At 52.2% G+C, this 27,447-nt stretch overlaps 2 protein-coding genes across 8 annotated transcripts; one reads left to right on the forward strand and one right to left on the reverse strand.

The window, feature by feature from the left end:
• Positions 1-6: 6 nt before the first annotated feature.
• WSCD2 (WSC domain containing 2) lies at positions 7-14,840 on the forward strand. Of its 3 annotated transcripts, none has more exons than XM_010720195.3 (9): positions 7-319; positions 4,442-5,103; positions 8,236-8,350; positions 8,781-8,965; positions 9,403-9,524; positions 9,982-10,156; positions 10,584-10,748; positions 11,373-11,573; positions 13,486-14,840. In XM_010720195.3, exons 2-9 carry the CDS (start codon positions 4,680-4,682, stop codon positions 13,836-13,838), a joined length of 1,740 nt encoding a protein of 579 aa, XP_010718497.1. In that variant the 5' UTR covers positions 7-319; positions 4,442-4,679; the 3' UTR covers positions 13,839-14,840. The 3 variants fall into 3 exon arrangements, with proteins under 3 accessions (XP_010718497.1, XP_010718499.1, XP_010718500.1); XM_010720197.3 differs by lacking the exon at positions 7-319 and adding an exon at positions 605-965; XM_010720198.3 differs by lacking the exon at positions 7-319 and adding an exon at positions 3,288-3,453.
• Positions 14,841-17,063: 2,223 nt separating this feature from the next.
• Positions 17,064-25,849, reverse strand: CMKLR1 (chemerin chemokine-like receptor 1). Of its 5 annotated transcripts, none has more exons than XM_019621058.1 (3): positions 25,829-25,849; positions 23,085-23,278; positions 17,064-19,599 (listed from the first exon to the last, which is right to left on the reverse strand). In XM_019621058.1, the coding sequence occupies exon 3, from the start codon at positions 19,543-19,545 to the stop codon at positions 18,463-18,465; it is 1,083 nt and encodes a 360-aa protein (XP_019476603.1). In that variant the 5' UTR covers positions 19,546-19,599; positions 23,085-23,278; positions 25,829-25,849; the 3' UTR covers positions 17,064-18,462. The 5 variants fall into 5 exon arrangements, with proteins under 5 accessions (XP_019476603.1, XP_010718501.1, XP_010718502.1 ...); XM_010720199.3 differs by lacking the exon at positions 25,829-25,849 and adding an exon at positions 24,556-24,697 and having other exon boundaries at positions 17,064-19,596; XM_010720200.3 differs by lacking the exon at positions 25,829-25,849 and adding an exon at positions 24,556-24,697.
• Positions 25,850-27,447: the final 1,598 nt, after the last annotated feature.

The following is a 27,447-nucleotide window of genomic DNA, read 5'->3' on the forward strand; positions in this document are numbered from 1 at the left end:
GCGTGCGTCCGCCCGGGGCAGCTTCGGATGCTCCATCGCACATGGATGCTCCGGCAGCCAGCAAGGACGGCGCTGAGGCTGCAGTTTCCCTCTGCGGGAGAGTTCCCGGCCGCCGTCCTTCTCTCACAGCTCAAGGCCGACCAACGAGAGCCTGGAGGCTGCCCCGAACGCCGTGACCCTACTGCTTTGAGGCCATCAGGAGGACAACCCCCCCCTCCCCGTCCAGCCCCCGTGCCCCCGCCTGGAACAAAGGCGCCGAGTGGGCTGCGGAAGGGGCCATGGCACGGAGAGTTCCTGCCTTCATCACACCAACACAGAGGTATTCCTCCAGATTTGATCATTCCGGGCATGGAGAGGTTGTGGGGTGGCACTGGGTGGGCTTAGAGGGGCTGCTTTCCAAACTCCCCCCCGCAGAGCTAAAGTTGCTGAGAGAAGCGCAGGTTCAACCCCTCTCTCACCATGTTTTACCATCCCAATTTTTGCTGCTCCAAGGGAAGTTTCTAATTGATTTTTTTTTTTTTTAATTTTAATTGCTCTGGCTTCAGATAAAGGGGCAAACCTTATTTTTCATTCCCGGCTGGAAAATCCTGGGCTGAACCTGAGCGGGTGGGAGGTTTGCAGGGGTCAGAGTGTGGGTTTAGTTGGGATCGAGTGGGTGCTGCATCCCTGCATCACCCAAGAGGGACGGTGCACCGAAAAAGACGTACCTATAAAATAAAGAACCGAAGGGCACAAAGCAGCCGGTAGGGAAGGAGTTAAGCGCACGCAGCGCTGTAGGACCGAATCGCAGCAGCTCCGGGCTGCGCGCAGCTCTGCGACCGAACCGAGCGGAACCCAGCGGTGGGGGATGGCCTGGGGGGGTCGAACCACTGCCTGCTGCCCTCCGGCCCCGCTGCCCCCCCGGCTCCGAGGGGATGGAGCGGCGGCAGCGCAGGGACGGCGATATCGGCGAGCGCTGGGTGCAGGTAGGGGAGTGATGGGGATGGGGGTTGTAAACGAGAGGGTGGTTTGGGGGGTGGGGATTGGAAGAAAAAGAAAGAAAGATATAACATCCCCCCAAAATGTGGCTATGGGGTTTTGCACTGCCTTCTTCTGCCAAAGCCGTGGGTTTGGGTTTGGGTTTGGAGAGGCACAGGGACTCTCCTCCTCCCCGCGATCTGCAGGAGACCAGAGGATGGCAATCTCCTGTCATGAGCCTCCCCTGTTTATTTGATCCTTTCAGCATCATAGTGGAAGATTTTAATATGAAGCTAAAAAAAATAAGGCACGAAGAAGCAGGAGGCAGAGGGGAAGTGTGTGAAGGTTACCTTGAGCTGAGCACCGCTCTCCATTCCTGGCACCAGGACAGGGTTAAATAAAGTTTCCCAGTGGTGTGGAGCTGGGGAGCACTCTGTGGTAATGGGGTCCAGCCCTGGGATGCCCCTACTCATCCCCTGCTCCCTCCCCCTCTGACTCTGCATAACTCCTGGGCAAGTTGTGCCCAATTTCCCCTTCCCATGGGCACATTCCCTTTCCTTATGTATCTGGGACCTCGGCCATGCACAGGGCAATGGGAGCAGCAGGGCTCTGGCTATGGATGCGCAGTGACCCCATTGTGTCACCCCACACACAACCATCAGGCAGTGGGATGTGGTGGCCCTGGGGCTTTTCTGTCCCCCAGACACTTCGATTTGGGAAGCACAGCAGAATTCGACTGAATGGAAGAAGCCCCAGATGCAGTGCAACCTTTTGCCATTGCATGTTGGGATCTGCTTCAAATTCTTTTGCCAGTGTGGGGCTGTAAGAGCACCTGGATGCATAGGGATGGGTATGCAGAATAAAGAAAAAAAATCAGCCCCTCTGGGAAGGAGCTCTAAAACAAGAGCTGCAAGAACAAATCTTTTGTACTGTATTCATTTAAATAGGCTGCAGAAGGCATTGTCTGCTGCTCCAAAAGCTCATTTTCTTAATTGCCCCTCTGCTGTGAGTAATCCCAGATTACTAAGGGTGGAGCAAAGCCCCCATAGCTGAGGGTGAAGCGTGGGCTCTATGGGCGAATTATGTGAAATTTGGGGCGGTCTGGGGGGGGTACAGCTGCCAGCCCTTGGCTGATGGCCCCATAGACCTCCCATGGGCTTTGTGGGTTTTATGCCAATATACGCAGCATGCGGTTGGTCCCGTTGGTAGTGCTTATCCCCTCCGGTGCACATCTTGGCTCACTAAGGCGTATTGAAACCCATAACTGGATTTTGAAGACTGGGCATAAAATACCTAGAACATAATATGTATTAAGACTCATTAGGTTAAGCCAATTCCCAGCTACACGGAGTCATTTGAATGGAGTTAAATCACCTTTTTCACAGAGCTTAAGTGTCGAAAGGGTGCCAACGTCGGTGATGGCTCCTTCTGCAGCTCTGGGACTGAGGGAATGGGAGGGAGGCAGGAGCACTGAGTAACGTGGCTGAGATGAAGGCAGTGTTCCCAAACTGCTGCTGGATGACATAGGACCAGCCTGGCCCTGTTTGCATCCGGACAGGTGTGCAGGAAAAGGCGTGCAGATTGCAGAGGCGAAATGGTTGGGAGGGACGCACCAGGGAGGGATGCTCCTTCCACCAACCCTGTCAGGCTGTGCTGGAGGATACCCGAGTGCTAGGGAGAAGACAACACTACTGCAAAGTGCCAGACCTCAGTGGTGTGGGCGCAGAGACGACACCATGCATGGCAGTGGGGACATGGGGACACCCTGCAAATGAGCACTGTGCATTGACTCGTGCATAACACGCAGTAGATTTTCCATGCTGTGCCATGGATCCTCTACACCACGGCCTGGATCCTGCATGAAACACTGTGCATCATGCATTCGATCTTCCATGCTGTGCTTCAGATCCTGCACAGCATGAGCTGGATCTTGCATGCCTTGCACTGCTCCTCCAAAAGCTGTGTTGCATTCTGTGAAACATGCGTTCTATTTCACACACTGTGCACATTTTCAGAGCCAACGGTGCTGGCACGGTGCAGCATTGTGCTGGGGAGGGGGTCCTTGCCCACACTGCACCACCCTGCCCTGCCCACCACCTCCAGCCCACCACTTGCTATTTTAAAGCCCTATTCTTTCCCTGTCTCTCCGATAAGAAATGCTAATGATGCGATGAAATTGGATAGTTCAATCGCCTTCTTCTCCTAATGGAACTCTTGTGTTCGTTAATTTGCTGTTTTTAATGGGCTGATTGTTCTCCTGTGCTGGGGGAGCCACGTGAGCACTTCATTGTGTTTTGCAGTGGTCAGATGTGAGGTGGTGCTTGAAGGCAGCTGAACCTTGTTGCTCACTAATTGTGGAGCAATTTGAAGAGGAGGCCCAGATGTATAAATTATCGGTGCTGCATTCCTTCAGATCATGAGCAACTGCTGAGTTCTGCTGGGACCTCTGCCTGCCATCATTGGGTGCCAAGGGGATGAACCTTGGGAATTAAGGAGGTGGGCAAGGATCTGGCCCTGAGGATGGGGGTATTTTGGGTGCTTCCGGGGGTGAGCTCTATGGTTCTCCCCAGTCTAGTATCCTAGAGAGCATTGCTGGGAGCATTTGGGCACCAGGGATAATGAAGTGAGGAGGGCTGGGGAATAAAGGAATCACGATGGGGTGGTTTTTATAACAGTGTTATTGTATGCTGTTGGCCCCAGTGATGCCCTGAGCCCCTGCTGGGTCAGGATGTGGCTCTGCTTGCTGTTTGTAATCCTTAGCCAGCGAGGGAGTGGTAAGGCAAGAACATTATCTTCTCCAGACAATTAGCAAAGGCATTAATGGAATATATGCAAATGTGCAGTAATTGACCTGCAACTCTGCAGTTCACGATGGAGAAGGATGAGCTCCAGATGGCTTAATGAGAGTAATTGAAGCCCCTTCTTTATATGCAGCACTGCCTTGCTGTAGCCCAGCAGGAATGGGGCTGGAGGGAGTGAATGGGGACAGGAACATGAAAAGGGACAGCAGAGCTTGGAGGTGTCCACCAATGCAGAAGCTCAAATAGCATGTAGTCTCCTTGTTTGGCTGCTACTCTGTCTTTACTCTGCCTTTATTCCACCTTTACTTACTTGCTGGGGCTGGGGAGAGGTCAGTGTGTGGGGACCATGGGTTGTGGATCCCAATGAATGGGTTCTTTGTGGGCTGTGCATAATTAATTCAAGAGGTGATTGAGTAACTAGTCTGGGAACCCAAATTAAAATATTTATGTATAATTCATGCCATATGTTCCACCAATATTTTTTATTTAATCAACTGAAGACAGATGGCAGGAACATAGAGGCCATTAAACTAATGGCACTTTGTTTTTCCATTTATTTTCCTTTCCTTTCCTAAAATAAGATGAGCAAGTGACAGGCAGCAGAACCATAGGTCATGGGAATGTTGGGGCCCACAGTGCTTGTGACACGTCCCACTAACAAATGCTTTCTCCTTGGCTTGCAGGTGGAACTTTCTCACCCTGAGACTGAAATGAATGGAGAACCTCAGGGCTGGTGATGCACCCAGGGACTTCTCACTGCTCATGTGCAGGGTGCACAGCCCTGATCACGATAGAGATGCCTGTGGGATCATCTGCTGCTGAGAGCTGCTGCACCCACTGATCTGCTCCAAAGCTCCATCTGTTCCCCATGGTCCTCCACGCTGCTATGTCCCTCCGGGGAGCTCATCCAGGAGGGGAATAATGCAGAATCTCCCACAGAGGAGAGCATCTCCCTGGCTCTCCAGGAGGGATGAAGATGCTATGGCCAAACTATGGGTAAAATTCCAGCGCTCCTTTCGACGGAGACCTGTACGTTTCTTCACGCTTCTGGCTCTCTACTTGGCAGCTGGCAGCTTGGTTTTCCTGCACGCTGGCTTCACTGGGGAGCCCCGGGTGGCAGGGAGCCAGCGCAGCCCTGGGGCAGGCGAGGGGCTGGGACTGCCTTACCTGGGGGGCACACGGCTGAGCCGAGGCTTCCCAGAGGTGGCAGTGGGCCGGCGGCGTGGGCACTGGTTCAAGGGCATGGCCAAGGAACCAGCAGAGAGGAGCAGAGCGGGTGAATACGGCGCGGTGCGGAGCCGAGCACCCAAGGGCCGGGGCAGCCGTGAGAAGGAGGAGGACAGAGGTAAGGGCTGACCGGGTACATCTGGGGTGGCCTTGAGCTGAAATCCAAGGAATTTTGGTCTTGCATCATGTTGGTGAAATGTTCCTGAGCACGTGGCACTAGTACATGGGTATTTATTGATGAGCTATATGGATGGCATGATGAAATTGGGCTGTTTTCATTCCCAGTGGGCTGTCATGCACACCCAAGGGTGCATGTGCCTTGCTTTGGAAACTATTGGTCCAGAGGATGCTCTGGGGAGGATTGTCTTCTTCATCCCTCCCTTCCCAAATACCAATCATCCAGTGCACTTACTCCATTTTTACTCTTACTCTGTGCATCATTGTGCTCTAGGTTGCAGCTTGCAGTGAGGGGCACTTTGGGACTGCCTGATGGGAGGGATGCACAAGGACTGTGCTGACAGGTGGAAGCATGGAGACATGGCTTTTGGGGACGTAGTTTAGTGGGGATGGGTTGACAGCTGGACTCAGTGATCTTGGAGGTCTTTTCCAACATTAATGATTCTATGGTGGGTTGATGGTTGGACTTGGTGATCCTGAAGGTCTTTTTCCAATCATCTGACAATTCTGTGACATCTCAGCCCCAAGAACTCCCATCCTTCGAAAATTCAGGATCAATCTCATTGGCCCCAGTGAACACTGAAGCGTGACATGCATGCTGGGCTTGGCCAGGAGCTCCCTGCCCGTGGTGTGGTGTCGAGCAGGAGTGTTATTAATGAACAAGCATAAGTGAATGCAGTAGTTCTCATTGATTTTTAAAATGTCATCTATTTATCCCGAAGGCAGCTAAAGGCAGAGTTCCATGCTTGCTGACACGTTCTGAGGCCACGGGGTGATCTGAGACAGCTTTGCACATCTGGTGCTGGCACCCAGTGTCCGCAAAACCCAAAGAAACACAGAGGAAAGCTTCCACTGTGACTCTGCCTTGGGGTTTGCCAGGCAAGCCCCCTCCCTGCTGGCTTTGTGACCCCTTGGCAAGGCAGCAGCTCACTTTTTTGGTTCAGTGGGAGAGCTGTTAGGATTTGTTGTCAGTAATAAAGTGGGCTGGTGAGGAGCAGCAATACAGCTTGCCACAGTACAGTGCACCTGTGACAGCAGTGTAATGGATCACTGTGGTAGTTAGGGCAATCGCTGCAGTATTATCCATTACAGGAAACACAGAATGAAGTCAGCAGCAGGAGTGGTAGCTATTGGAAAGGTGTTTGGCTGTTGTTGGGTTCTCTGCTGCCTTCTTGTGTCCCCTGAGCCCCACAGGATGCATCATGGTTGCTGAACAGTGTGAGAGCCAAGGATGTCCCCGTGTTCCTGCCGTCCTTCTGCAAGGTTGTTCCCATGCCCTGGTGCCAGGGGTGTTCCATTTGTATGAGCACCTGCAGATTTCTGGCTGCCTGCAGATGGAGGTTGAACAAGGTGGCTCCAAGTGATGGGGCTTTTAATGCGAAGGTAAAACTGCTTGTGGTGCTTAAGGCACTTTCTCATGTTGAAATGAGACCGAGAGAAGGCTCCCTATGGATGACGTGCCTGCCCTGATGCTTGCATCCCATTGTGTTCATGTGGTGCACAGGGGCCATGGAACACACTGTGCCATGTGCAGCCTTGATGTCCTGTTAATGCCAACTGACACTTCCAAGACCTTGCCAGATGGTTAGCGGGAAGATGCTGTCAGTCACCATGAAAACCTGTTGTGCCTCTGTGCATTGTAGCCTCCTACAATCAGTCTTTGCTGGGCTCCTCCAGCTGTGGTGCACAAGCAAGCAGTGACACAAAGAGAAGGGGAAGCAGCCACGTGGGCACTCAGCCAGAGATGTCCCCACACCTCCCCATGTCAGAGGGGGGATTGCAACATGGAACAGTGGGCTTGATTTGATGCATCCAGATAATCCTTGCCTATTGCTGGAGGTTTCCTGGTGGTGGGCACTGTCTGTGATGGTGCTGTGCACAGTGACTTTTGGGAAAGCATCTGCAGTGGAGCTTCATGGGGCTGGGGAATGTCTCAGCCCTTGATCAACGAGCTGGAAAATCAGGGGCAGGTACTTGTTTCAAGCATCACTGCAGCACAGCCTTGAGAAACACCTTGGTTCTGTGTTTAGCTCGCTAAACAGCTTGAGCAGTGGAGAAAAGAGGGTGGACAGATGGACAGTCGTTCTGCTTAGCCTGGGGTCCACCCAGCAGCCAGCCCCTCACTCCCCCATTGTCCTTTCATCTCCCTCATTATTCCAGTTGCCTTCCTAATAAGTTGCAGCACACATATGTCAAGAGCGATGGATTGAACGTAATGCACATCAGTCACTGGTGCTGTGAAAATTGCCAGAGCAATCCTGTGCTGGTTAGATCTGTCATGAATTAAATTAGCTGACCTGCCGAAACCTGCTCAACGCTGCAGAAATGCCAAGTTATGCTGAGAGCAATTGGGAGTAACGAACGATGACTGCGTGGTGGTTTGAGTTATTAGGAATGTTGCTTTCTGTCTTCCTCCACCCCATGCCTGGGCTGGTTTGGATAATTGGATTGCAGCATGGATGGGGCTGTGCACAAGGGCATGGCAGCAATGGGGGGTGCAGGATGTGGGGCTGCTGCAGGAACCTCAACGGATGCACAATGCAGGCAGGACGTGGGAAATGATGACATTTTGGTAGGGAGGGCATGCTGTGTTAAGGCATCTCACTGTTGGTTTGGTGTAGGGGTGGAGAGGCACAGCTGGGTGGGTCTTGTCCACAGTGGGCACAGCTGTGAGGAAGGAATGCAGTGAGGACATAATCTGAGTTTGTTCTCAGATTATTGGAAAAGGCTAGACTTATCAAATGAATGATTTCACTGTAACTATTTATTCAGCTCTGTTCCCTGTCCTCCAGCATCCTCATTTGCTCTCAGCACAGCCATCACTCTTTACTTTGCCAACTGTTACTGCTGGGCAAATATTGTCTGTGTCGATGTCTTGGGGAAAAAATGAGTTCCTGGCTGAAAGAAATCTGGTTCATGCTGCATTTCTCCTTAATCCAATAGCTCTGTTCCTATCCATGTCCTCCTGAGGACCCCTTGGTTCCTCCCTGTCCTGAGTTGTCAACGCATCCCTATCAGAGATAACAAAATCATCATCATCTGCAGGCTCTGACCCTCTCCTCTCCCTCCCCAGCAAGGTACATTGGTTGCTACGTGGACAACACTCGGAGCCGCACGCTGCGCGGTGTGTCCTTCTTTGACTACAAGAAGATGACAGTCTTCCGTTGCCAGGACAACTGTGCTGAACGGTAGGGTGGGGAGCGAGCACCACACCTTCATTAATTTCCGTGCATCCATCAGACTTCTCTGCTGCCACCACTCTCTGCCCCAGCTGCTCCTCTCCCCTTCTCCCTCCCACTTCTTTATTTTCCTTTAGATGTGTGTCATTTTGATTTATATATATATATTTTTTCTGGGAATGTGAGAAACTAGTTTTACTCCTCAAGAAAAGGGTCGGGAGTTGATGGGCTCTGTTCAGTGCTATTTTCCTGTGGGCAAGGGGCTGTAAGTGCCCAGAGGTGGTGCTGGGCTCTTCTGGCCATGTGTGGTAGCCTCACCACCCATCCATCCCCTCCACCACCATCCCCAGACCCAAGGACTGTCCTTAGCACAGTTCTTACCCCAGTGCCAACCCCTGCTCCCTGTTCCGTGCCCAGCACTTACCCCTCTCCCCTCCAGGGGCTACCTGTACGCAGGGCTGGAGTTCGGTGCTGAGTGCTACTGTGGCCATAAGGTTCAGGCACCCAATGCCAGCGAATCTGAGTGCAACATGGAGTGCAAGGGTGAACGGAGCAGCACCTGCGGCGGGGCCAACCGTCTCTCCATCTACCGCTTGGAGCTGGCCCAGGAATCTGCCCGACGCTGTGAGTCCACATTCTCTGAAAATGGGGATCCCACTTGGGGGTCAAATCCTGGTGTCCCCACTGGCGGGCGTGTTACTGGGGGTTGTAAGGCTCTATGAGCCAAATTAGCTAGGAAACATATCACATCGATAGAGGATGAGAGTGGTTCAATAACGGGCTCATTCCACTTGCTAAAGCTGGCTCCTTACAGCTGGCCAAGCTGGCTGATGGCAGTGGGATTAGCTCCACCTGGATTTGGGTTTTTTGGGGTTCCATCATGTGCTGTAGCAGCCCATGAGCAAGGCACACCTCACTGCAGGGCCATCTTGGTTCTTCCCTATTGAAGGATGCATTCCTGGATAGTTTTCCTTTCCAAACACCTCCCAGAGAGAAGCTAGCTAAAATCCGATTAGAAAAGAGTTAACAAGCCCAACCTGATGTGTTTGCTCTCTCTGCAGATGGCAGTGCAATATTCCGGGGCTGCTTCCGCCAGCCAGACAATGTCACCATCGCTCTGCCTGCCAGCCAGCCCATGCCCAACATGTCTGTGGACAAGTGCGTGGACTTCTGCACTGAGAAGGTACTGAGGCTTTCACATAAAGCTGAGCCAGCAGATGCGTCATGCTAGATAGATCTGCATCCCATCTATTGTGATGTTGTTTATGAATGATGAAATTTGTTGTCCTGTGGCTCATCAGAGGGTGCTACCCTGGGGGAAGGAGATTTTGCTCCTGCCCATGTGCTTTGCCTGAGATCAGCAGCCCTGGCTCTGCCCATGGGCTTGCAGCAGGCCTCCAGCAAGATCGTCATAGAATCATTAAGGTTAGAAGAGACTACTAAGATCATAAATTCCAATGATCAACCTATCCTTACCATGCCTGCTCATAGAATCACAGAGTTGTTGAGGTTGGACAAGATGATCAAGCCCAACCGCCAATCCATCACCATCATGCCCAGTAACCCTTGACCCTAAGTGCCACATAAATTACCTGAACATGGCTCTGAGGGTGGCTCTGTCCATGTGCCCATCTCTGCAGGAGTTCCCGCTGTCGGTGCTGGCTGGCACTGTCTGCCACTGCGGCTTCCCCACCACGCTTTTCCCCCTGCATGAGCGTGAGGATGAGCAGCTCTGTGCCCAACGCTGTGCTGGAGAGGAGTTTGAGAGCTGCGGCACCACTGAGTTCCTGCTTGTCTACCAGACCCAGGTGCAAGGTGGGCACGGGACGGGGGCACTGGGCGGCTGCTGCTTCATCCATCCCCCAGGCAGCTGCTCTGTAATAGCTATTTGCCATTCATTAGAAATCACGATTTGTTTTAATTTCCCAGGAAATAAATTGTCCCCTGAACAAACACTTTTAATTACTGCTTAAATCAGATGCAGGAAATCGCAGTTTGCCATCTGCCTCCAATGAGATCCTTCCTTGCTTGGGTTTTTTCTCCTGTCACCGAGCTGTGGTGTGCAGCCAGCAGGTGAACCCACCAGTATGTTGGAAATAATGTGGGGAGAAAAGATTAGGAGCAAGGACAGAGCGCCCAGAGCAGCTCCTACCCCATACAGAAGAAAGGGATGGAAATAGAAGTGCAATATTGGCTGGAATGGAGGGAGATGCTGCAGGCTGACCCCATTCTCCCCTCACAGACAACCGCTGCATGGACCGCCGGTTCCTGCCCACCCGCTCCAAGCAGCTTGTTGCCCTGGCCAGCTTTCCTGGGGCTGGGAACACGTGGGCACGGCACCTGATTGAGCTTGCCACTGGCTTCTACACTGGCAGCTATTACTTTGATGGGTCCCTCTACAACAAAGGTAAGTTGTGGGGGGGGATGTAATGTGATGGAGTTGGGTATCCAGCTCCACCTGTATGGGTGGAACCAGAGTGCTGATGCTGTTCTGCACTGCTTGGCCTATCCTGGTGAACCAGGGACCCAACCTCACAGACATGAGCTCTACCTGTAACCTCCCTGTGCTGTGTTTTAGTCTTTGCAAAGTACAGTTTGATGCATCTGCGTTGCTTGAGTGTGTTTCAACCAGTGATGGGTGTTGGAACTTCAGGGCGGTGTTTCTGTCTTCACCACTGCAGCAATGATGGGAGCTGGCCTCCCATGGAAAGGCTCCAGGGAAGCTGCTGCATACAGGGTTAAACAGCAAGGAAAAAATTTAAAAGAAAAAATCTTTAGGCATGCACGAAGCATTTTCAGGCAGAAGTAAGCCCCTCTAATAACACAAGTTGTTGCAATGGAGGAGAGAACATCAGTTCCCCCATTTTACAGCCATTTGCCACAGTTTTATCTGAACTTCTTGCGGAGCCAGCATGCTTGTGAAAAGCCACCACGATGTTTTGGGCCTTTTCCCCTCTTAGTTCATCAGGAGAACTTAGAAATGGCAGTGACGGCAGTGATAGCTATAGAACTGTTGTATGTACTCTGACAGGGTTCAAGGGCGAGCGGGACCACTGGCGGAGCGGGCGGACGATCTGCATCAAAACCCACGAGAGTGGCCAGAAGGAGATCGAGGCCTTTGATGCTGCCATCTTACTGATTCGCAACCCCTACAAGGCACTGATGGCAGAGTTCAACCGCAAATACGGGGGACACATTGGCTTTGCTGCACACGCCCACTGGAGGGGCAAAGGTGGGATTGTGCTGATCCACACGTAGCCAACCCATGGTGCTACCATGTTGGGTCTACTGGGGTGAGGAGCATCCTGTAGGCTTGTAACCAGTAGGGTTATTGTGCAATTGTATAATCATTAAGGTTGGAAAAGACCTCTAGGACCGTTGAGCCCCACCATCAACCCATCAACACTATCTCCACTTGTAGAATGTAGAATCATTAAGATTGAAGAGCTCCAAGATCACCGAGCCCAACCTGCCCTCACCATGCCTATTGTGTCCCCCAGTGCCAGATCTTCACAATTCCAGGGGATGGTGAGCCTACTTTCCTGGCAGCCTGTGCTGATGAATCACCACTCTTTCTGAGAAGATATTTTTCCTGATTTCCAACCTGATTTCTCCCCTGACCACAGTGCAGTGTTTCAATGTCTTTCTTGTAGTGAGGAGGTTGGGTGTGAGAGAAGAAATTCTGCCTCTCACAAGCAGCTCTACAAGGCAGTGAGCCTCAATGCAGATGTCTTGGTGCACAGAGAGAAAGAAGAGATTTAAAAACTAATGGCACTGGTGAAATATTTCCATGTGTCACCACAGGGCTGGGACAGTCAGTGCTGTGCTACCACCAGCACAAGGACGTCCTCCTCAGGGCAGACCTCTGCAGGGTGAAAATCACACCATAACTGCTTATGGCAAATTCCATCCTCCCCCCCTTCCCTTGGGCCATGCCAGTGGGTTCAGCATGCCCGGCTGCTCGCGGAGAGCCACCTTCCCATGCACAGACAGCTTGCAGAGGCTTGTTAATTATAGCAATTTACAAATTGCTGTTGTGGAATTGACTTCATTGGAAAGAGTTAAAATATTTAGCTTGATTGAACATCTGCTACCCTTAATTCAGAGTTTATTTAAGGGGATCTTTTCCTGTTGTTGCAGTGATGTGCCTGGATTTCGTTATTACCATGTGCTTGATGCCAGCAAAGGCGTTTTGGTTATGAACTGAGCCCTCCCCAGCACCCACAGGGAAGCCCCCTGGGCTCCAGCCCCATGCAGCTGGGTACAGCATGTCACTCCTCTCATTTGTACCCATAGCTGTGGGGTGCAAGAATTGCTCCTGTTTCATACCCAACCCAAAGAGGATGCATGTTTTAATGCGTCTTTACCTCCTGGGTCAATTGTCAGGTTAGTTAAGCTTTGGCTCAGCTTGCTTAGAAAGGTGGAGGTTTGCCATCACTTCAGGTCTTTAGTTGGGCTGAGGCTTGCTGAGAAGCATAGGTCACCATGTCCATGAGCCCAAGTTTCTCCTGCAGAAAGCCCTGATCTGCTCAACATCCCACTCTACTTCCTTCTCTGATTTTGGGGAAATTCAACAGATGTTGGAAAATGCTGGATGTGGCCATGGGCAGCCAAGGTTTTCCTTCCCTTGGCTGCAAGCAAGCAGAGGCTGGAGGCTCAGCAAAATCCCTATATTTTTCCATGACATTAATTTTATGATGTCCCTGGAGCAGTTCCAAAGCAAAGTTTTATGTGATATGATTACACAAGGTGAATTGTCCTGTATCTGTTTAATGAAAGAGATACTGTGTTTAATGATTCTTTGGGGAATTAAATACAGTTCAGCTATTAATCAGGCATTGGTTTCTCGGGGAAGAGAGGAAGAGGCAGATACCCAGAGCTTCATGCATCATGAGCCACGTGCAGAGTGCACTTCCAGGAGAGTCGTTGCTTGTTATCAATGTTTCATTATCCTTTTTAATCCCAATTTTTATGCAAAGATCAATTAGCCAAGAAACTGGGGTTAAGTGAGACATGCCCGTGTCCCAGGAGATGTCTTGCCTTGTGAAGTCCCTATAGACCAAGCCACCAGAGCAGGGAGATAGTAACACAAGGATCCCAGGGCCACCTAATGCTCACCCTTACTGTTCCCATGCTCCTTGCAGAGTGGCCGGAGTTCGTGGCCAACTACGCACCATGGTGGGCGACCCACACGCTGGATTGGCTGCGCTTTGGCAGGAAGGTGCTGGTGGTGCACTTTGAGGACCTCAAGCAGGATCTCTTCAAGCAGCTGAAGCGCATGGTGGGGCTGCTGGGCATCGCCGCCTGCGAGGATCGCCTGCTTTGTGTCGAGGGGCAGAAGGACGGCAACTTCAAGCGCTCGGGTTTGAGGAAGCTGGAGTATGACCCCTACACCCCTGAGATGAGGAAGATGATCAGTGGATACATCCGCACGGTGGACGCAGCTCTGAAGCTCCGCAACCTATCGGGGGTGCCGGATGACTACTACCCGAGGTGATGGTGATGGTCGGGGACCTGCCCCTGCCTGGGGAGGGGATTGATTTCCTCTGCCTGCTTCCACCCAGTGGGTGGCTTTCTTGTAATTCTCCATCTGCTGCTATGAGCTGTTAATCAACCCCCTGCATGAGAAACGCTCGCTCCCCAGCCATTGCTCAGCTTGCTTGGTTGATACCTTCACAGAGCTGGGCACCGAGGGGATGCATGGTGCCCTGCCACCACTGCTGGTCCCTGTCCCCATCCTGCAGGTGGGCCCCTGCTGGACACTGTGGGAGTAGGTAAATGGGGTGGTGTGGGGCTGAGCAGCTCCATCCCACTCCTGCATTGGCTGCTGCAGCATCCTTAGCAATGCAAGCAGCTATTTGCTTGCATGGATGCTGCAATGTAGGGGCCTTGTTGGCTTTGGTGGCTGTCCCTATGCTTTGTGCACTCGCAGAACAGCTCCTCTGGCTCTCCAGTAGAGATGGAGATAATTCCAACAAGGAGGAACATAGTGTGGGGGGCAGCACTACAGGATGCACTGAGGTGTGAGGTGGTCGTGATGCACTGGTTGGGATGTCTCTGGGTTCTGTGTGTGGTAATGGGAGCACTGACACTAGATAGAGCAGCATGCACCCCTGGGAGCATCCGTTCTTCATTGCAAAAGCTCCCAAGCCAGAAAAAACCTAGGGAGCTGTTTTGGGGGAGGGTGAAGGGGTGGTGGTCGGGATGAGACCATCTCCAAGCCATGACTGTGCCACTGAGGGCCTGGGCATGGAGCACAGCTTCTGTCCTGGCCATGGGGAAGGAGGAAACCAAAGGAGCTCTGTGCCTGGAAAGCATCTGCAAAGTTGGCTCTGTCCAGGGCTGCATGCTGCCCCAGACACCCCAACTCAGCTGAGTCCCTACCCTCCCTCAGATGGATGGAGATGCAAAAGCCATATCTTGTCTGCAGCCTTTCCTAGAGTTAGATACTCAATGATTGGCTTTTAACTCTTGATGGTGATAGACGCGTGTGCACAGGTCCAAAATCTACAGATGGCAGTTAACCTATACTCAAAGAAAAAGAAGAAAACTCCACTGGAGAAGGAGATTATCAATAAAATATATTTTTCTAACATGTGTGCAGAGCTCACAGCGCCTAAGGGACAGGATGGGGGGGGGTCTCTGTGCATGGGGAGCCGCTCACCTACGAATGTATTTTGCAAAGAGTGTGCTGGTGTTCCTTGTCCTGCACTGCAGGCTGGTGGCTGCCTACCTCTGTCAGAACAAATCCTCAGGTCAACCCAGCTATTAAAGAGTTTTGTTGCTACCCTGCCTCCCCGTGTGTTTGTGAGGCTGTGACCTCAAGGCTGGCTGGTGGCACTCGGTCCCAGCGTTAATTGCATTAATGACATCCCTGCATTTGGAGCACTGATGAGGCAGCTCGGTCCTGCCAGCTTTATTACCCTGCTGGTGTCCTTAAAGGAAGGTTTATTTGGGTGCATCATGTGAGCAGAGAGATTTACTGCCAACTTTATTTCCATTGCCTCTTATCGTGCCTCAGGCTCTATAAAAAGAATGGTTTTGGTGGGATTTATGCTGTTCCTCCTGGCCAGCTGCCCTCAGGGCTGCAGATTCTGCAAGAACCCTTATTTTTGGTGGTGCACTGGCAGCAAGGAGACCATGTGTGGGGCATCGTTGGCTCTGCCCAGCATCAGCTCTGAGAGGCACAGCAATCCCAAGTAGTAAAAAATCTCTTTTCTGCAATGTCTGCTAGCTCTAGCAGCAGCTATAGACTGGATGGGTTGCCCTGGTAACAGTGCCTGCACCAAAACTGCCTGCATTTCCCCCAGTTCTGTGTGTGTTTGGTGCACAGCCAGCAGCAGTGGGAGGGAATAGGGATCTGATAGCATGGGTATGAGGATGGGACAAGGATGGGGATGGAAATGGGAATAGGAATCTGATCGCATGAGTATGGGGATGGAACAAGGATGGGGATGGGAGAGGAATGGGCATGGGATGGGAATGGGGATGAGAATGGGAAGGGATAGGCTAGGGAGTATCTCCCTTCCCAGCCATGCCAACAGGCATTTTCTTGGGATGAACTGAGCCCTCAAGCAGGGCTCCTCTTTCTCCTAAGTTAAATTGCACACTAAGCTCATGCTGCTCCTTAAATAGGGGGGAGAAACCACCTTAGCAGCATAACACAGAAGCTGCGACAGCACTTTTACAAAAGCTGTAAAATGTATGGGAGATGAGGGTTATAAATCTGAGCAGCAGTAATATTCACCTCCTACAAAAGAAGCATGTTTATTTATCGTTTTTACTATTTTCTGTAAAATTTACAGTTGATGATCTGCCTGAATGCAGTGGGGGATAATTTAAACATGGCTCTGGCCTGCCTGGAACTGGGGAAAGGGAGATGATAGCATGTTTGTTCTTGTTTTTTTTTGTTTTGTTTTGTTTTTTTTCCCTAAAATCCATTTTCAAATAAGGGGTGAGATTTACTGGGGAAGTAAAACACAGCTTTATTTCGAGGCTGTGACAGCTAATTGAAAAAGAACAGTCATTAAAGGATGGTAATGTGTTCTACAGAAATGATTTTGGTATATTCTGGAGTAATTTGCCAAACGGTTGTGCGAATTGAAACCCAGACCTGAAGTTGTGAGGAGATGGGAGAAAATGGGGAGGGAGCACTGGGGTCCTGGGGGTGGTGACTGAAGGTCCCAGAGATGGGAACTGGCAACACAGGGATGGAGATGGGTGTCCTCAGGATGGGGAACCTGAGGGGAGGGAGATTGTGGGTTCAACGGATGTATAGGGGAGTCCAGGAATGATGATGAGGGTCCCAGGTCTGGGGTTTGGGGTCCCAGCTCCTAAATCTCTCCTGTCAAGCTGTGTGCTGCCATAAAACCTTCACTCCTAAACACATCCAGTAAGTGTGTGCCAGATCCCATCCCCAACACATGGAGCTGCAGTGGGAGCGAGGTGGGACGCTCAGCACTCCCAGTCCACCGCTGAGCCTGCTGCAGTCATTAATGACTCCTATTTTAATCAGCAGAACAGAGCGTTCATCAGATTCCATCTGACAGAAAACACGTCGGGATGACACAAGCACGGGGGAGGACTCTGTCAGCTTTATCCTTTCCTTTCCTCGAGAGCCATTTGGGTCCTCCGTGACCAAATTAAAGAGGTGACAATGATAATGGGACGCTGCTGGGGCTGTCACAGCCCAAAGGCAGGAAGTGACTCCAGCCTGACCCCACTGCTTCCCTGTCTCCCCTCCGCTCAGCACTGAGAATCATTAATGTACTCTGGGAAGAAGCTGAAAAGCTTGTGTTCATTCCCTGCTTCAACACATAGAGGGGTATTTGTATGTAAAACCGGTTTTGCATTAAATAGGCAAACACCGATGAAGATGAATGCAAATATTAGGTTTCCAAAGCTGTCTGTAATGATAATTTAACCCAAGGTTATGTACCAAGTCACCAAGGTTTGGGAAAGCTGTTTGCAGGGATAACAGATGGGCTTGCAAAACCCAGCCACCAAAACACAGTGGGAACATTCTTGTTCCTGCTGGGGGCAGGAATGGGGATATGGCTGACTTCCCCCATCCTGCACCCAGTGCTTGCTCTTTTTTGATTTTTGTTTTTATATACCCCAATTTTTGTGCGTACCTGTGAGCAGAATAAGTGCTGGGATCCCCAGGGACACCCAACGTGTCACCCCAACCATGAGGACACGGCCCTTCCTCCTCCTCCTGGAAACTGCAGGCACTGTGGGTGACACGAAGAAATCAGCCCATAAATAAGGGCAACACCAGTGTCCACCTCCTTGTCACTGCCACGAAGCCCAACTCGTGAATTACCTCCCAAATTAACTGTGCATGAAATTGGATAGAGACACTGGTTCGACCGGCCATTACCAGAGCACTCTGCAAAGATCCTCCAGGACGCATCTCTCTCTTTTTGCTGCCAGCTTTCCACTTGGTTGAGCCCATGAACCATCCCACATCCCTGTGGCACTGCTTTGCTGGGCAGAACAGGGGCACAGAAAGAAGCTCTGCAATGGGGCTGAGCCCTTGGGTGAGCATTATGTTTATTGCTGCATTCTCAGCTGGGTACACAGTGCTCACATCACAGTTAGAAACATTGCTCTAGTACCAATACATGTCAGGATTTAAAGTAAGTGGCTATATGCATACATAGGGTACAGTGTCACTGTATTGCCATGGTGGGTGGCATCCACCCACCCAGGAAGCCAAGGTGCCCCCTCAGACACATCCCCTAATAAGAAATTCACCTGTTTTCCCTTATTGCTTTTTTGTTTTCTTTATCACAAGACCATCCAGCACATGCTGTCCTCACAGTGCACACCATAACCCAGTTCTCACCACCTCCAGCTGGGAAAGGTTGTCCATCCTTGGGCACCTCCAGGCAGCAGAGACTGATGCTCACATCTCCTCCAAGCTGCAGATGTCTCTGGAAAATAAAGGAGTGCCCTGGACCAAGGAGCACAGGCTGCACACACAGAGGTCTCTATGCCTAGGGTAGTGTGATCAGTCAGAGTATGCACTGTTTGTGTGAGACCATGCCCATTCCACCATCACGGTGCTGAACATGGGTGGCCCCAGAGGACTGTGGCCATCCCACGAGCATCCAGACTTAGAGGACGGTTGTCTCCTTTTCAGTCATTGAAGACATCTTGGAGAAGCTCCTGTGCACGATGCTGGAGTGGCCCGTCTCCTCACTGAGTGCATTCACCAGCCTGGAAAGGATGGTCACCTTGAACTTCTTGAAGTCCTGGCCCATGAAGACATAAAGGACGGGGTTCATGCAGCTGTTGGAGGCAGCGAGTGCCGTGGTGATGGGGATGCCAATCTCAAATACAGAGCGCGGGACCAGGTCAGGCTCTGTTTCCAGGATGTTCAACAGGTGGTAGGGGCTCCAACACAGGAAGAAGGTGACAATGATGGTGACAATGATCTTGAAGGGCTTCTTGGACTTGGCGAGGCGGTTTCGACGCAGGTTGACGGCAATGGAAATGTAGCAGAAGGTGATGATGGTGAGGGGCAGGAGGAACCCAGCAAAGAGCCTGGTGATGTTCACTGTTTGGTGTCTCACTAGCGCCAGTGCTTGGTAAGACCTATTTCTGGACAGGGAGAAGTTGCTGAAACAAATGATAGTGTTGCGAGCCTGTGCTGTATCTCGGAAGACAAGAGAAGGGCAGCTCATGATGATACCAACCATCCAGATGATCAGGCAAACCATGCATGCCAGGTTGGTCGACCGATGGTTTTGAGACCAGACGGGAAAAACCACCGACACGTAGCGATCAAAGCTGATGGTGGTGAGCAGAAAAACACTGGTGTACATGTTGAGGATGAGGAGGAAGGAGTTCAGCTTGCACATGACGGTCCCAAAGATCCAATTGTAGCGCATGGCTGTGTACGCAATGTTTATGGGTAGGAAGATGTTGAAGAGGAAGTCAGCGACGGCCAGGTTGAGAAACCAAATGGCATTGACCGACTTCTTCATTTTCAGAGTGATGATGGCTATGACAAGGCCATTCCCCAGGATGCCCAGCACGCAGGACACACTGTAGATGATGACGGAGAGGATCCTCGCAACGTCCTTTGGGTCATAGGATGGGCCTGTCCACACGCTGCCTGGCTCTTCATAGGTGTAATCCAAGTAGTCATAGTTATCAGAGTCATCAGAGTAATCAGATAAATTGGAAAGCGCCATGGTTGGTGCACAGATCAGTGCCCAGAGTCAGCCTTTCCAGATGGCAATGCCCTGCTAAGCAAACACAATGTTAGATCAGAAGCATGGCTAGAATGGCCCTGGGGATGCTGGGAATCCCTCGGGTCCAGCTCAGCTGCTGGGACTTGTCTGGAATGTTTATGCCCTGATCAGGAGCAGCACCAGCTATGGGAGCTGCTGAGCTCATCTTGGTTGTGCTCACCAGGACATGGCTGCAGCCTTACAAAAGCAGGTCTATTGCCTACTTAATTCCAAGGGAACAATTAGTGTTAGGCTTACTAACAGCTTTGAGATTTTCCAAACTGCAAAGCACTACAGCTTTTCTCTTTCTTTCTCCCAAGCACTGAGCAAAATGCTAACCGTGATCACTATGTTTGCCATTAGCCAAAGCTGGGCTCCGCCAGCCACTCTGAGTTCCCATTAAGCATGTTCCACTGCTCCCCGCTAACAGCTCCGGGGCTCTGCACCTCAAACCCATCCAGGCTGTGCAGTACTGAACTGAGCATCATCCTCCTGCCAGCACCATTCCCGAGCTACACAATAAGCTATTGTTTCTCTATGGGCTTTTCCTCAAGTTCCTTCCCAAGCAGCCCCACCACTCTCTGCCCTTTCCTGCCCTCAGTGACACTCCCATTGGGATGCAGAGATTTGAGGGTGAACAAATCCTCAAGCAAGCAGCTGGTGGGCATCCCATCCATGTCACAATCCATGGATTTCACAGCCAAAAAGGTGCTTAGTGCACCCCCATACAGAGTGCATCCTAGTCCCCTCATGGAGCCTCAGGAGAGGGGCCCATGGGACAAGACACCAGTTACAGCCCTGAGCTGGCCCTGCCCCTGCACACCCTTAGCACATGGCTTCACCTCCCCAAAAGCAAAGCTGTGGATTACACAATGCTGCTCCATCCCCATTTCCCACAGGGACCCCACTTCTCTACCCCTGGCATTCCCCCCTCTTCAAGTTGTACCCACTCACCCATTCTTCATGGAAAAATCTCTCCTGTACCATCACTTTCCAATGCGATGACATTCAGCTCAACATTTCAAAGCTGTACTTTATGGATCGTTGATTGGAATTGCCTGTTTGTTTTGCTCTTCCTCCCCTTTCCCTCTCATTGGGTTTTTTAACACTGATATGCAGAACATTCCCCAGATCCAGCTGAGAGCAATGCTACAGGACATGCTCTGCATGGTTGTGCTGCAGCCATGAGCACCAGCGCCAGGACAGTAAGGGGCACCTGGCCCCATTCCTACCAGCCTGGGCTTGGAGAAACCCCAATTCCATTTCTCCTCCCTTTTGCAAATACCCCATAAAGTGTGTCTGAAAAAGCAAAATAGCAACAACAACAACAAAACCAAACCAACAAGCTGAACCCACACATCATCATGTTTCAGTGTTCCTTCTGGGCTGCAAATGCCTAGCATGAGCCAAAACCACGTTATGCGCTGTTCTCTATTCATCTCTGTCCTCCTACCTCCGCAAAAACGAGCGCAGGATCTGCCCCAAATAATCCAAAAGCTGTGATTCACACAGCTGTGCTCAGCCAGGGACCCCCATAGGGCTGAGCTCAGGGCAGCCCTGCATATGGCCAGGATGAGGTCAGGGCTGTTCTTGGGACAGCAACAGGAAGCAGAGAGAACAGCAGAAACTTTCAAATGCAGCTTTTCTGGGGAAAAAAAAAGGCTTCCGCGGCTGGGAGGACGGATGTGAGTGGGGAAACGGGGGAGTGCAGCCAGAAGAAAAAATAATAGATGGGTCTGCCTTATCCTTGCACTTGGCCATGGGAATGCTTAGGAATCAGCATCTCCTTCCTTGTGCATCCACGTCCCCATTGAACACAGGACATTCTCATACCCTGCAGGAGCCAGACTCTCGTGTTCACCCAAGCTGTGAGGTGAAGCAGTGGTTCTATGTCCCCCTGTGGCTGCCCCACACCAAAGCCCTGAGTCCCAAGTTCCCTCCCAGCCCAGTATGGGGGTGTGGGAAAGGAGGGGAAGGGATGGGAACATATGATGACCAGCTCCAGTTCGCACTTATTTCAGCTCGCAGCTGCCATGGCAATGACATCCCAGCTTGATATTCCCCGTCCCGAGTGCGAGTTGGGCACCATCAAAACGCCCATAACAAGAGCTCAGACCTCACTGCTGCTAAATGCCCAGAGAAGCCTACTGGGAACTGCACACCCGAGCCCTGTTTTTAGGTTACGTGCATGCAGAAAAGCTTCCTGGCATCTCAGTAAGGCATCTTTGACCTCTCAAAATTGCCCCTCTTGGATGCATGGTGATGTCATGGGGAAGAACAGCTTCCCCATGAGTCCCACACTGCTGCCACCTCCTGCACCCCCCATCTCCTAAATCCAGGCACCTGCAAATCCCCAGAGACAGCCCCACAATCTGCAGCCCCATTGGCAGAGGGAGGAGGTAAAGCCCATTCCTAGAGGGGAAACTGAGGCACAGAGCCCTACCTGCATCCACAGTGCTTGCGTGCCGGGACTTTGAGAGAGGCTGCGTTGCGAACAGGCAGATAAAAAAGGAATAACTGGAAAAGGCAGCCTTAAAAAGCCGGCTGTGCCCAGGGTGGGACAGAATAACAGCATGAGTCAGTGTGTTTTTCTAGGCAGCGCTGCACACGTCTGGTTGGGACGGGACAGTCTATGGAAGCAGTGCAGGGACATGGCAATGTGGGGTCACAGCTTGCACACTCTGCTCTGCCCAGAAATGGTGTTGGACTTCAAAACACGATGCTCATCACTAGGCTAAGCAAAAGGAAAAATCACCAGCCCCACGCCACGCAGCACCCGTCGTTGGATGTAGGACAAGGGTTGAGTGCTGCAATGAGCACTATGTGCTGAGCATCTCTCCTGGGGATGTATCCCAATTCCCTGCACGTCGCAGGGAGCCAGCTGCACAGCACGGTGCCAGCGAGCCAGCTGCATGGCATGGCTAGAAACACAACAGCCCCATGGTGGGAGCTATTCCTGCTGCAAACCAGGAGGATTTGCACCCCATCTGAGGGTGTCACCTGGGGTGCTCTGTGCATTACCTTGGCTGCTCGGGGACAAAGCCAGCATATGGTTGGGGACACCACTGGGAGATTCATGTGGCACCTGCAGAGCCACTCTCAGCAGATTGGGGTTTAGAGGGTGTAAAGAGGAAGGAAACAAAGAGAAGGAAATGGATCTGTCCCTGCTGCTGCCGGACAGAGGGACATGATTGTGCTGGGGCATGGGGGGAGAGGGGGGAGGAACGACTCTGGGGTCAGGCAAAAGAAACTAAGAAAATGAGAGTGGTGATGACCTACAGAGTCCCAGTGCATGGCCCCGTAGGTCATCACCATCCCCAACCCAAACCCAAACCCACTTTGTAATAACAGGCAGGAGAAAACCCTCAGTTGGCTGCATCCCCATGGGGAAAGCAAAGAATTCCTGCCGTCTGCAGCCAACCCCCTCCCTGAGACCCAAATATCGCTCCGCTCCCGGCCCAGGTGCAGCCCCATGGACACCAAAACCCGGAGGTGTTTACCTCTCAGCCGGATAACTCCCTGCCCTTCTGTGCACGTAGAGATTCCATCCCCACTGCTGTCACCCCGTTAGGATTGTGTTGGCTGCCGCAGGGTTTGGTCACTTCTCCACCAGCAGCCGTGGCTATTGCTGAGCTCTCTCATTCCACAGAGGATGTGCACGCGTTGCCGATGGGAAGATGAGCAAAACCACAGCCTGTGGCACAAACACAAACACAAAAAAAATGCAACCAGACATCAGCTTGGCCCATGCTTGGAAAGGAGGAAGCGATGTTGCGAGGCAGGATGTGGGGATGGGGACCTTGATTTTGAGGCTCTGTGCACAGAGGGGACAGGACAGCTCCTTGTGCCACGCATATCCCATTGTGTTCTGCTCAGCCCCAAACCCTTTGGAGTTCAGCATTCCACACTGGTGTAGGGCCAGGCACATGCTGTTCTCAGTGTTCCCAGGGTGCATGGTGGAAGGGAACACATTCCTGCCTCGTTACTCCCAGCTGTTGGTGCAGCTGTGACCCACTCACAAAGGTGGGGATGGATCCAGCAGTGTGTCCCCATCCTGGATCACATGGGGACACAAGTGGAGGTGGTGGTCACTGTGCTTGAGAAAATTGGGGTTTGCCCAACCATTGCTGGGTTCCCCAATAGCATCACTGATGTGGGGGGCACATGGAACTATCCAGAAATGGCTGTGAAAGTGCAAAACCACCACCACCACCACAAACCTCATCGTGTGGCGTCAGAAATGCCCAACGAGAAGTGACACCTCCAGGGACATGCAACATCCTGCACAGGTGGTGACACTGGTCCCCTTCAGGAGCTGTGAAAGAGGAATCGGCCCCAGCTGCGATCCTTGCTTTGCATAGTGCTGGGTTACAAAACTGCTGCCCTGGGGCTGAATCAGGAGAAAAGTTGCTGATGCTCTCAGATTGGAGAAAGGAGAAGAGAGAAGAGTCCCCGGGAGGCTGCATGATCCCCCCCAACACCCACAGATGGGGATTTGCCAACAGCTCATGACCATCACACTGCTGCACTGGGGGCAGGACTGGGCATGGGGTGAGAGCAGTGATACACAGCCGAGCAGAGCACAACCCTTTTGTCATCCTAATGCATTTGGGCAGTGCAGTTCCCATCTCAGCAGCTCCCAAAAGTATTTCAAAGTACCCAAAGTCTACATTTTTAAAATGAAACACTGTCTTGCTGCAACGCAGGCGTAGCCACAGCCTGGTGCTGCCCCACTCCCCATTGCTCTGTCAGTGGGATCCATCCTAACCCTTCCCTTGGCCAGACACCCTACTTCCCCCTCCTTTGGGACTCCTCCAACACCACCTAGTGCTGATGCTCACACCTTAGTGGGACCTTTGCCACCACCTCTGCAGTGGGCAGCAGTTTTGCATGGGGTCCCTAGGAGTCAGCAGGGGAGGGGGCTCAGCATGAATGCTCCTCTCTTCCCCCTCCATTCCCAGTACCCAATACCTGGAGTTCTGCCACAGCCCTCTCTGCTCTGGGATGAAGGCAGCGAGGAAGAGGAGCTGAGCCCGGTGAGGATGCTGCAGGCAGCGGCGTAGGGCACAGACGGCTTTTAAGGAGAAGGGGAGGGGGAAGGAACGGCAGCAGCATCCTCACGGTGGTTTTGGCTCCGCGAGCAACAGCTGGGAGAGGGTGGGAAAGCTGGCGGGGATCCTGCAGTACATCGCTTCCCGTGGGGCCGCCTTTCCTGGCCCCCAGCCGGGCCCTATAGGGCTGCGGGGCGATGCTGGGCAACACCAGGGGGACACCACAGAGCCAGGTGGCTGCCAGCTGCCCCCGGCCCACTCTGCACCCCCCCCACCCCCCTGTCCTCCCACCACCCCCAACTCCTTCCAAGACATTGAGTCACTTCCCTTGGTGAAATCTGGCTCCCAAACGCTGCTGCTGCATTTGGGTCTGGGTTCTCCCATGGTTTTTATTACCACTGGGGTTCAGCTGTTCCCAAGCAGCACCCCCAGGCTTGGCTATAGCACCTCCAGCCTTGTGTGTCTTTCACAGGGGTTGCAAAGCAAACGGAAGGGGCTCCACCTGCTCGTGGCCAGACCAGCCTCAATCCCAGCCAGGCGGTTTTCCGGGGCTGTCCCATTCTCAGTGAGGACTGAACAGCTCCACATCCGCCCCCGCAGAGCAGGAGGTTCCAATCACCCCGTGCTTGATGTGGCACCAAGCAAATCCCTCTTCCTGCCCTTCAGCCCCCACGGCACTCAACCCCTGGGTTGGGCTCCACATACACAGCACAGCCATGGGTGCGCAGCAGGTTTGGGGGAAATGATCTCACTTTTCACACACACGATAATGATACCTTTTGGACAAACCAGTACCAGCACCCTGACCCGTCCCAGGGGGACACTCAGCACCAAAGGAGCGGATGCTCTCCTTGCACGCCCAGCAGCTCCACATCTCTGAATTCACCAACAGCAGTTCCCCCATTAAGCAGTCACAATTCCCAAAAAAGCACCAGACTTATCAGACCACACTGGGGACACGCTTCAGGAGCGGTGTGCCCACAGAAGATGATGGCCAGCCCATAACCCAGGGCACACCTTTATCCCACACATCTGACTCAGGCAGACTTTAGGGCAGGAGCACAGAGATGTGCCCTGATGGGATCTGTCCATCCCCAGGTCCTTTCCAGGGCATCTGTAGGGCAGGATGGGATCATGCTCACACACCCTTATCCCTGTGCTCAGCAAAACGTGAAGGTAAAAACCACACTGACGTGAGATAAAGCACACCCCAAGTGTCGGCTCTGCAGTTTGGGTTTTCCCTCCCAGGAGCACTGTGATGCCACAGAGCCTTGGGAACCCCTCCTAGCCCTCAGCACCTCCCAGATGGTGGGAACCAGCCTGATTCACCCCAGCAGCTGTCACAGTAACAGCAAAGAGAAGGCAGAGCAGACACCCCCCCACCTCTCCCTGTTTCCCACGCAGGCTGCATGTTGCTCATCGCTCCCTCCATGACCTGCTGTGACAACACGCCCTGCTCCGCATCCCATCCGAGTGGAAACGAAAGCTCACTGCAAAAATAAAGAAGCCCACATACAGGATGTCAAAGAGACGGCTCCGCTTTCCATGTTTCACTGATTCGGTACAATCACGGAAAAAACAGTCCCAGGCTTGTGCAACTCACAGCTTATAAATAGCAGCACGGAGCCCAGCAGGGCTGCTGGCAGGCATGGCTGTGCTCACTGACTGCCCCATGCTGCTGCAAGTTGAGCTGCAGGAGGCACCGTGCTCCATTCATTGCATCCCACTGCAACCCCCTTCACTAATCCCCCCTGCAGCCCCATTCACTGCACCTTCCATTCATTGCACCCCATTGCTGGGGTGAGGAGGCATCCTATACCCTTGTGAGCCTGAGGTATTCTTTTAACCCCAAAGCCACCCACCCACCCCTTTCCCTCAGCACTGGCTAGGTGCAATTAGTTAATTACCCTCTGGGGGTAATTAACCCAGCTCATGAAAAGAGGTGATGAAGGCACAAGCAGAGCCTTGCAAAGCTAAGTCCTCGTGCATTTTTCCACAGCCTAGTGATTTGGAAACCCTCCTTCAGACTACACCACACAAAAGATGGACCTTTACCATACCTGCACAGGGCCATACAGCTCCTTTCACAGCTCAAGCATCCTGCCGGGCGCTGGGGGTGCTCAGAATCACAAGCAGCAGATGCAGGAGAGCAACGCATGCTGCTAGAGTTCACCTTTTGGCAACCAAATCCCATTGATGCTGTGGGCTACAGATGCTCCGTGGGGCCATCACTGGTGAATCACATAGCAGTGATGAATGTGCCCACACCGAGCGATTCATTGGCAGCTCCATGTTTGTGTCAAGAGCCATTTACAACTCCCAGCACAGAGATGAGGGATTACAGGGCATAGGCAGTTTGTTTTTCTTTTTAAGCCCCAGCACAGGGCATCCTTTTCTACATTATCCTTGTTCTTCACCTCCAAATGCCTCCTGCAGGTGATGGACAGGACACCAACAAGCAGAACAACTCCTTACACGAGATCCCTACTGAGGATTTGATTCCTGCAGAAGCAATGCAGCCCCCACTCTCACCAAAAGAGCTTTTGGAGCACTAATAGCCACAGAAGAGAGAATGAGTGCCTCTGGAATCAAGGATGAGGAGCAGCACCAGGCTCTTGCACATGGCACTTCTTCTTCTAGGGCTCATTAGGGGCTCATTAAGCTTCAGCAAGAACTGCAGGGTGCTTCAGCCAAGTCAAGCAGCAAAGGATGAAACATCCTGAGCCCTGATTGCCCATAGTCCTGACACACTGCTCCACACCATCCATCATCAGCTACTTTAGGAGGTCTTTCAGCCTGCCCACCCTGCTCC

This window comes from Meleagris gallopavo, chromosome 17 (genome assembly GCF_000146605.3).
Source record: "Meleagris gallopavo isolate NT-WF06-2002-E0010 breed Aviagen turkey brand Nicholas breeding stock chromosome 17, Turkey_5.1, whole genome shotgun sequence".
In the NCBI taxonomy this organism is placed as follows: Eukaryota; Metazoa; Chordata; class Aves; order Galliformes; family Phasianidae; genus Meleagris; species Meleagris gallopavo.